At 35.6% G+C, this 10,945-nt stretch overlaps 1 protein-coding gene across 1 annotated transcript; it reads right to left on the reverse strand.

Annotated features, from left to right (window-relative positions):
- Nucleotides 1–736: 736 nt before the first annotated feature.
- Nucleotides 737–10,484, reverse strand: LOC142613994 (putative glycosyltransferase At5g03795). Its single transcript, XM_075786523.1, has 5 exons — nt 10,345–10,484; nt 8,307–9,027; nt 8,081–8,211; nt 2,719–3,067; nt 737–1,851 (listed from the first exon to the last, which is right to left on the reverse strand). The coding sequence occupies exons 2-5, from the start codon at nt 8,775–8,777 to the stop codon at nt 1,165–1,167; spliced, it is 1,638 nt and encodes a 545-aa protein (XP_075642638.1). The 5' UTR covers nt 8,778–9,027; nt 10,345–10,484; the 3' UTR covers nt 737–1,164.
- Nucleotides 10,485–10,945: the final 461 nt, after the last annotated feature.

Below are 10,945 nucleotides of genomic sequence, written 5' to 3' on the forward strand. Positions count from 1 at the left end.
TAAATTTCATACACCACCCTGTTATCAATGAGGTCCAGTGACAAGTACAAGTTATTACTATTCAGCAAAACAATAGTACACGGTCATTACTCATTACCATAATCATGATGACTCCTTTTTTTTTTTTTTTTTTTTTTTACGAAAAATTTTTAAATAGTCCCGGAACATAATAAAATAGTGTTTATTTTTCTCACATTCATGATAGGCCTCACCATATATTTAATAGGCGAGTCCCACTATAAATATGAGAGGAGGAAGCACCATTCTCCGTGCTCCGAGAGTATTTAAAAATTACTCTACCTGTACAGCATTGACAAAAAACTTAGACTCGTGATAAATGTGCACAAAAAAGGAAAAAGTAATGGTGAATTCGGAAATAGAAAATTATCCACAGTAAAACTGTAAAAGACTTTTTTAGTCTTTTTCATTTCGGCTATGTAAAATTTTTAGTCATTCTCGTAATTGAACATCATTTGATATTAAATGGAGAAATGATGGATGGGATGGGATGATTCCGAGTAAAACACTTGTGGCAGCCCCTCCTGCTTTGTTCAATTATTGGTGAATGGGTGATTTAGCGCGTCAAATAAAGATCTGAATCCCAAATAAAGTTACGTACAAAGTGTACCACTTTCATTTCAAATAAGTTACAGGATGATGTACTTAAACCAGCACTAATTGAGCTTTCAACTAGCGGTACATTGAAGACGACAATTGATGACTGTAGGCCAGAGAATAAAAGGCAAAGGAGAAAGAGGAATTGAATGTGGAATTAGTTATTAATGTGTGGAATAGTAAATTAGTAATAGTGAGTGAACATTATTTACCAAGCAAAAAAAATAGTGAACATTGATTTTAGGCTAGTGGATGCAACTAATAGTCAAAATCCTTGTGCAAAAGGACATTCACATGCCTTCATATGTTGACTTATTATTAATCATACCATACCTTCATCATGATTCCAGCTTTCATTCCAAAGCACTTAAAATTAGTGAAAATCAAACCAGCTTTGAGGCAACAAGGTGTTTCTGGATTCCTTCTCAATCTCAGCAGCTAAGCACCTACATTCTTGGATGTAGCGCGCTTGCTAGTTTTGGATCCATTCAACTTCTACACCATACTATGAAAACCAATATGTATTCATAGGAACACTTAAAAAATTTACTATGAACTTGGGATCTGAATCTGGTTCAGCCTGCTAAACCATATCGAATGCAGAATCATGTGAAACAAATCATATCTAATTGGTCTTGGGTTCCAAAGAAAATGCTTCTGCACCATCTTCACATTAATTTGCATTTTAAGATATCTTCTCATCGGTATAGCTAATAAAATCTCCTTCAGCTTGGGAATGTCCTTCTCAGCCACAACCACAGAGAATGCACTCCAGTCTAGTACTTCACTAAAAGGAAGGACAAAATTATCTGCAATAATTACTGGAACACACTCATAATAAATTGCCTCAACAATTCTAGGGCTGTTCACTTCATGACCCATTGGGCATAAACAGTATTTACTACTTTTCATGTGTTGAACATAAGACATCTTTCTGGAGACTCTAATTGGTAAAGGTCCATAAACTTTCATGTCTTCGTCCTTGTCATTCCAGTACTTAAGAAGTGTGGGCCGGACCCTACCATGCATGTTTCCTGCGAAAAACGCAAGGATTGAACGTTGTGATACTCTGTTCCCACCTACATTTCTAAGAGGTTTTCTAGGAGTCCTTATGGTAGTTTCTGGAAGGGAAACATCCTTGCCCCCAACAAAGATTCCTTCGGATTGATCGGCATTGCATAGAGCTTTAATGGTGTTTTTGCATAGTTCCTCATGCTCAGTAACTGTATAAGGGCCCTGCAAAGTTTTAAAATAAGAAGAGGAAAGTTAGGTGAGTAAATATGATAGCAATATCTTGACAGATATATATTCATGATAAGTGGATGCCTGTATTCCAAAAATAAAAAAAGATTCCCGTATTCCAGGAATTCTCAAATTTTGCAAGGCTGCTATGATTGTGACCGTGGGTAGACAATTTGACACACAACCACCGACATTACTAGCCATCATAATTGAGGTAGCCACATCTCAAACCAAAAATACAAATTAGTACTTAACAATTTTGCAGATTGAAGCTAAAACTAGCATTTTATGCACGGTGCCCGGTTGATCTATAACAAAAGTTAACACTACAGCCTCCATAAATAATGGGATGCATGTGTCGGAAGAGGAGGAACTTCTAATATGTCAATAGTAGTGACAAATTGAAATTGTATTGCCAGAATTTTCAAAAGTAGAAAATATAAAGTAAAGAAAGCCTTACAGGTTGAATTACACCCTGCATTCAATATGCCAATGGCATAATATGGAAGTACAAATAGTGCATAATTCAATGTATGATGAGAGCAACCAAGTTTTCCTAAACACTTGAGAAAATTTCATCAAGTTGGTTCTTATATTTTTCAAAGAAAATAAGCCTCAGCCTCCATCCCTTCATTTTTTTTCTAAGGTCATTCCCCCATTCATCTAATGTTACATTTAAGCACAAGAAACTTTAAAGTTCAATTGCATTTTAATTTTTTCACAAAGGATTTAAACCAGCCTGATACATATATAAAGAAAGGAGAAATCAGCTCTTCGAGTCTTAAAAGAGTTAACAACATTAGCAAAATTAGACAGACACATCCAAGCGTTTCCATGATCAAAAGAAACGGGATACTGTACCCAGTCATGGCAAGCAACAAGGAAATGATCTGACCCATGTGTGCGATTCCAGAAGGGATACTTTGCTGCAATCATGTTCACATAGTCCCTCAGGAAGATTGATAGCGGTTTCATATCATGTGAATCAGGTACATAGAGTGCCATCTCCAGCTGGCGAGCACTGTACGGCAGGTAAAATAAGTGAGCCTTTTGAGGGTCTCTTGTCACAAACTGCCTGTTTGCCTCCATCAACCTCATGAACCATCCTTCAGAAGCATAAATTCCTCTGAGATGAGGTTGGTGAAAAATAGGCCTTGCTCCATCACGGTAAATGAACACTTTAAGTATCATTTCCATCAATTCATAGCTCCTGTAATTGACGCAAATATATAATTTTTACTGAGTATAATATATATACATATATATATATATATATATATATATATATATATATATATATAAAAGAGCAAAAACAATAGCATGTGTGTGTGTGTGTGTGTATAATATTTTATATCGGTAAAAGATGAATAGAAAGCCTGGTAAACTTAAAGAAAGGGCAAGCTTGTGCTCCAATGGTTCTGCTGGCAACTGTTGCTAAATATTGGAGAATACAAGTGAAGACAACGGCATAAAGGTCCAAAATCTCAAAAATAACTCAACCATCATTGCAGTTTCTGATTTTTTATATCATTCCATTACCTTGATGACATGCCCCTAACCTCTGCAACTAATATATTCAACTCATATCAGTATGATAAAACCTAGTGATTCTGTCAATGATATAAGGTGCAAGTGTACATATGGATGAGTTTGAGGTCGGCCCATACTACTAAAGGGAAAAGGAAGAAGTAAGGAAGAAGTTTGGAAAAATTATTGCACATTTCCCTTACAAAAAAATCATTCTCCCCTTCTACTAATAAAGAGAAGGATATACAAGAAACAAGATAAAGATAAAGATTTAAGAGATGACTCCTAATCAGAGATAATCCCGGTCACTATGGACAGCACCATGGTTATACTCATCTTGACCTAAGTCATAACTCATTTAATTGTAACTAAGTATAACTCCTTTCATTATCTAATGATCATCAACTGATCATCCAAGATAAGATAACCTAATCAACTTTCAACCATTCTATCCTATCTCTAAGCACCATTCTTCACTCAACATCAACATTATGCTTCAACCATTATCCTTTATGTACGGGTAACATGGCTGGCTTGGTTGGTTGCTGGCCCATATAATTCCCACCTTCTTGAAGACAAATCTTGACCTCAAGATTCATGTAAAAAATTGAAGTTCTAATTAATCATTTGGCTCCTACATGGAATCTTCAACCAACAATCCTCGCCATTGGACTAAAGCTTCCTCAGTAACTTTCTGTCCCAACTTAACCCAATGGAAATTGATTATCCACTGTGGCTCCAGAACCACTTCCCCTTCATTTATTATCTATGGTAGTTCCAACATAGCTTGGACCCTTTGCACGAGCTGTTTCTTCAGTTGAGAAACATGGTACACAGGATGGAGACATGTCCCTGTGGGTAAGTCAAATTTGTAAGTCACCTTCCCTCTCATTCTACCACCTGAAATGGTCCATAAAATCTTGCTGCAAACTTCATTTTTCCACTTTAATGAATCCATCATGTACTTCAAGATCCTTTCTCAAGCACCAACTTCCACACAGAATTTTTTTGTGAATTTGGATAAGGCCAAGACTGGGGTTTAGGTCATGGCCTGCTTAAGTGTTTGGAAGGAAAATTCTACTTCCACCAGCCACAAGAGCATTATTATCATTATTTCATAAGTACTCCTTTGTATTAATAATACGCCCCAAATACTTGACTTCTATTCACCTTATTAAACATTTGGCACAGTTAGCATATAACTAGTGTTCCATCAAAGTTTGAAAAATGATGTTTATGTGGCATGCATGATTGGACCAATTCTTGCAATACACCATGATATCATCAAAGAATACCAGCACATACCTCCGCAATGCCGCCCAGAAGATGTCATTCATCAATGATTGAAAGGTGGCAAGGGTGTTGGTGATGCCAAAGGGCATCACTAAAAATTCTTAATGACCATCATGTTCATGTATGTGGAACACCATCTTATCTCCGGTTATACTCTTATTTGATGGTAACTGGATTTAAGGCCCAATTTGGAGAAGTAGACAGCCCCATGAAGCTCATCTAGTTATTCATCAATCATAGGTATAGGGTAAAGGCTTTCGTTATTACTCGATTCAATGCAAGATAATCCACAGAAATACTCCATGATCCATCCTTCTTTTTAACTAAAAGGACTGGTGAAGAAAAAGGACTAGTACTAAACCTTATAACTCCTATATCTAACATTTCTTTAAGTACTTTTTTTTATCTTGGCCTTTGAACATGTCCTTAGCGGTATGGTTGTACGTTAATGGTCCCTGAATCTGACTCCAAATTAATGCAATGATTATGTGAGCATGGAGGTGGAATTGACATTGGCACATGGAACACCAATTGATAATCTGTTAACAAATAGTCCAATACTACAGCTTGTTCATGAGTCAGTTCATCCTCCAACCCCTTTTCTCAGGCCTCCACTGTCTTCATTAGATAGGCTACTAACCCTTGACAAACCAGTCATTGCATACAATGCAAAGATCCATGCCCTGCCTTGCTAGTGGTATACTCTCGTAGGATATACTTCTGGTTATTTACTAAGAAATCCATAGTAAAATTGTTCTAGTCATGAAGAGTCTATCTAAGGCTTTGTAGCCACTAAATTCCTAACACCACATTTGACACCTATAAGTCCAAGGGTACATAATTGTATGTGTTAAAGAGATTGGGTTTATATTGACATAATGGCCTAAGAGGCCTAGTTATGTTGTAAGCCCATGTAGGGCTAATCCTAGCTTCTAGTCTCTATATATACCCTATTAAGGTTTCACTGTAATTGTTGACTTGATTATACAGTAAAGATGTAGCCGCTAGGGCTTTATCCCGTAAATGTTGGCCGTTGGCCAAACCACATAATCCCTAGTGTTTTCTCTCTTTATTGCTAATGCTTATCTATATTATTTTATTCTCATCTTTAATAATATGAAATTAATACCCTTGGATTTCAAAAGGCACAGCCTGAAAAATCTGTTCACATTGTAGCCTACTACCATTGGCTACCATGAATCAGAGCAGCACTTTAATTTCTGTGCAAGCTTAGAATTCACAAAATTATGCGTGTAGTCTATAGCAATTAGGATGCATACCCATCAGCCATATATGATGTCGGTTACTCAAACAGATCGGGGGGAGATCATTTCAAAGAAAGCATGTAAGGATTTCTCAAGGGTCCCCACCAATTCTTCTTCTGGATTGGCTTCTATTGGATTTCCTTCTTCCTCCATAGTTTCCATGGTTTCCAATAAGAATACATGGTGTACCTTGCAATGATGTCCCAGCAAATTTTTCGTCACAGTTGTAATACAAGCCTTTGTCCTGTTGGGCTTGCATCTCCACCCAACCCAAGTTCCTGAATGGTAGTCATGCAATCAAGGTGGTGCCAACATTATTTGGTGCAAGTAGAAGTTTCAGTTTTCGAGTTGTTCGATGTAACTTCTGCAATTTTTCCTCTTGCAGTCAGTTCAAGACTTGCGGCATAAATCATCGTCATGGGTCAATAATTTCATATTTGCTCTTATTTTGTCATGCAACCCTCCAAAAAAACTCCCAATCAAGGCTCGCTCAGGCCAGTTTTGTACGTGTGCTGCTAATCGCTCAAAACTAGCTTGTTTTTACCATACCATTCCAGTCTTCCCCAATTTGGAAAGTACCTCATCAAAGTCTTCATACTCAAAGGGACCTGAGCCTACACATAATGCTCTCACAAAATCTTCCCGTGGAACTTTGGGTCATGTTCTCATGAACCATTGTTTACCATTGCAAAGTGACATTGAAACCATCCTATCCTATCCTATCTCTAAGTGCCGTTCTTCACTCCAACATCAACAATATCCTTCAAGCATTATCCTTCATGTAGATGTGTGTGTAATGTGGCTGGCTTGGTTGGTTGGTGGGGGAACTAGTTAAATGAAAAATGTACTGGCTAATTGTATTCATAGCAGAAAACACTAAATCTTATTCTCATACATGACATGCAAATTATCTTGATTTCTCAAGGACTGTCTTTCCTGTAAACCTATCATATTTCCAATGTACCAGCTTTCACCCATTCAGTGTTACCTACCAACTACTACCTTTTTTCTCATAAGACAAACTATCAGCTTAATCAATATTTTGTAAAAATTTATTCACGCCCCAACAAAGACTTTCATCTTTTGAGATGCATGGCTTTATCCTTTTAATTCACACTAATGAATGTCAGTGTCTAACATAGCACCTATATAAATCCATCTTTCATCTCCAATTTCTGTATCTGGTGCTTACTATTGATCAGAGGGGGACAATTTTCCATACTGAAGTCATTTCTTTAGTTTTCTTCTCTCTCAAAGTTGGAATCTTGTTCAGTGCAAGCAATCCCCCACCCCCACTGGCTCCACCTCTTATTTGGATGAGAGATCCTTAGCCAGAACAACTGCATGGGACTGAGTGTGTGTAGTAATCAATATATACTATGAGCATAATGGAGGTGAGAATGCAGTGGATTGCTCTAATGTTTTAACATTGCCTATCACACAGAACCTGCTTAAATCTTTGAGAATTTTTTTTTTGGAAGCAGGAGGGAGAGGATCAACTAAAAGAATTGAATCCCAACCTACTGCCTAATGTGTACCAAAACTGTGATTACATTTTTTTTTTAATCCTGGATTTCCTCCTGTTCCACAAGTCACCCTTCATGTTAATAATTTCAAGCAGGCAATGCACTACTTTATACACATATTTAATAACTTATGTAATCATTTGGCCAATGAGCTTTGGCTCAAATGGCATTTTGTTTTCTGAAAAGAATGGTTGTAGGGTGGGATCGTGAGTTCAACTCAAATCTAAACTATCCCTAAACTGTCTTCTAAAGATTTGCAACTTAAATCTCAACATGCGATCCAACAATAATAATAGATAAACCAATGAGGAAGATGCAGAATTTCAAAAATAAATGGCCCAGTTTGAGGTTTGCTAGGTGATGTTTCTCATACCATGCAAGATAGCAAATGATAAATTCTCTAAAAATTCAAAATCCAACCTGACATTCTGAATCATTACTTTTACATCTGTTCAAGTAACTAATATGTGAAAAATAAACTTTATCAGTCAAACCAATGGAAAAAAAAAATATCAATCATAATTCAGAGCATTACTTAAAATAACATGAAAGTCATATAAACAACAGTAAGCATGACGCAGCAAGCATGAAAACCTTTCTATAAAAATATACCTTTTGAAAACAGAGACGTTCTGAAATAAGGGAGTAAACAGATCAGGATCATCAACAACCATAGGGGCATGCTCAATCTCTTTTTTGGCATATGCAAGCGCCTCATTTGGTGACAAGGACCAAATGTATCTCTGAAAATATAGACACGAAGGTAAAACCATTGGTAATAACTCCCCTTGTTAAATTTCAAAAAAGAAAACAAAAGTACAACTCTCAATGATTCTACCTGCAAGTGAGATGGAATGGTTTTATGAGGAGGGGGAGGAGGAGGAGGTAGAAATTTTGGATTGCCTTCTGGTTTAATCTTTTTTCTCCTTCTAGATGTGGAGTTTCTCCTTAGAGGAGTGGCCGCACTCATCTGCTCAACTGGCATTGATTCAATCAACTTAATAGAAGAATTCACTGAAACAATGGGGCCAGCTTGAGCAAGATGAAACTGTTCAGCCCTTGCCTCAGTTAGGGCCTCCCTCAATGGAATTGTACCATTCAAAGATTCATATGATGAAAATTTAACAGGAGGTGACAGAAACAACATGTGCAGTGGATAAGGAAGTATTAACATTTGAAACATGATGCCAGATATTGTCAAAATGACCCCAACAAAAAGCAGTTTTCTCCAATCAACTCTATACCCTATGCAACAGTGGACGAATTTTTTCATCAGGATAACACCAATGTGCCACATTGATTTGTTCATCTCATTGTACTATGAGTTTCAACCTTGCCCATCTATAAAACAGCAAAAAGAACAAGTCCCATTGACCATAACATGAACCTATCATTATATGATACTCCTCAATGGGACAGGGCTCCAAAAATCAAAAGTATTAACATATGGTTGTGCCTAAAAACACCAACTCAAATTGATATCTATTTCTGTTCTTGAAAATCTAAAACGTTGATTCCATCTCACCAAAAGCTGTCAATTCCAGCTGCTTAGCTGACACCTGAAGCCCAAAAAATAAGTACATTAAAGATCATTTTTAAACCTGTTCACATAAAAATTACAAGATTAATTAAAATGTTTTTCATCAAATTTCTGTCAAGATCAAAGCCAAAAGTTATGGTAACCATATCATAAAGGACTTGATAGACATAAATGAAATAAAAACACCAAAGGGTGGAAACAAGAGAAAGAATCAATTAGTAAATTATGTATTCATGAAACATGAGGGGGAAAAAAGAGAGGAAAATTGAAAAGAAAACCTTTTTTTTTTGTCCACGCTTATGAAGTATATTCATAATCTGGAGACATAACATATCAATTTCCATACATGCAGTGTGACAGCATGTGTTTATGCAACTTAAGAAGATAATTATTTTACGCAACTTCCTACATAACATTTCTCTTTAAAAAGGATAAGAAAATCAATGTGGTGAAAGGGTTCCAAAATAAAGCAGATCCCACTTGCTTTCTGTGTTAGATTGAGTGAAAACATTAAAGAGGCTGAAAGAAAGCTATTCACTAAAAAAATAAAAATTACATCTTCCATAAAATTAGAACAACACTAAAAAAGCCTCGGTCTCAAAACTATGAGGTCAACTATGGATCCTCAACACACAAGTTGGGCGCGTCAATTTATGACACTAGGCAGAAGCACAGGTGAAGTTATCTTCCATAAAAATATGATATTTACTTTCAGCACTCAATCATTATTAACTCAATTCTTTCTTGAATATGTTTTTTTTTTTTTTTTAAACACCATTATAAGAAAAGGTAATGCTTAAATTCTCAAGAATTTATTTATTGCTAAAGAGCAGAACATGTACTCAATTTCAAATAATATCAACTTGCCTGTGAAACAACTCGAGTTCATATCATTGGAATTAACCTTGTCAAGCATCAATTATCATCACCATTCACCAAAATACAAAACATCGAAGTCAATTTACAGAACATATTTTTGACAATTACTGAGCAAAGCTGGCGGAATGGATCTTAAGGACAAAGTCCGAGCAAAGCAGGTGGAAAATATGCGCTCACATAACCAATGTAATTAGTCGCATAAATCTGATTCTTTGAATTCAATTTATATTGGAATTCAAAATTAGCATGTTCCGATTAGTAGGCTTATGATCTAATTATATCTGGGATTTAACTTGTTGAGTTTAGAAAATAAATTCGAGACTAATCACAAATATGAAATACCAAGTAAGTTTTGAATAATAGAACCTGAAAGAGAATGGTAAAGCAAAGAGAAATGCTAAATATTATGAATGACAGAATGAAAATGAAAAGTGAAAAGTGAACAAAATAACCATACCTTGATCCAGCGAGAGCGAAGAGATTTGAATTGTAGGTAGAGGCACCGAATTACGAAACGAAATTGAAGAACATAATGAATCAGCAATTTCCAGAGAGAGAGTGAACGTCAAGATTTGAATGGAGGGAAGAAAAGTAGAAAACAGAGGGATGGGCTAGGCTGGCGAGACGGTCGGTAATTGGTAACGTCTATGGTATATATAGGCTCTATTGACTTTTTCACTAGTACAAAATTAACAAAATTAGGACAAAGATATTCTTAATTCAACTGTTTTTTGTCCGACAATTTTTAAAAGACAAAATTTAGTTATAAAATTGGCTTATGATTTTATTCAATATCATTAATATTATTACATATTTTGAAAATCTAATCGTTAAATTTCATTTTATTTACGCTTTTAGTGTACATGTCAAATTCTGTTTCAATCAAATATTATTTATTATATGATTTATAAAATTATATTTTATGCATAATTTTAAATTACAAGACTTGAGTTTCAAAAAAAAAAAACTACAAGACTTGTAATTTAAACAATTTATTAATGAGATAGCCATTGATTTTTAATTTTCTAAAAATTTTGAAACTCAAATAAGATAGCCAT

This window comes from Castanea sativa, chromosome 10, assembly GCF_040712315.1.
Source record: "Castanea sativa cultivar Marrone di Chiusa Pesio chromosome 10, ASM4071231v1".
NCBI classification, from domain to species: domain Eukaryota; kingdom Viridiplantae; phylum Streptophyta; class Magnoliopsida; order Fagales; family Fagaceae; genus Castanea; species Castanea sativa.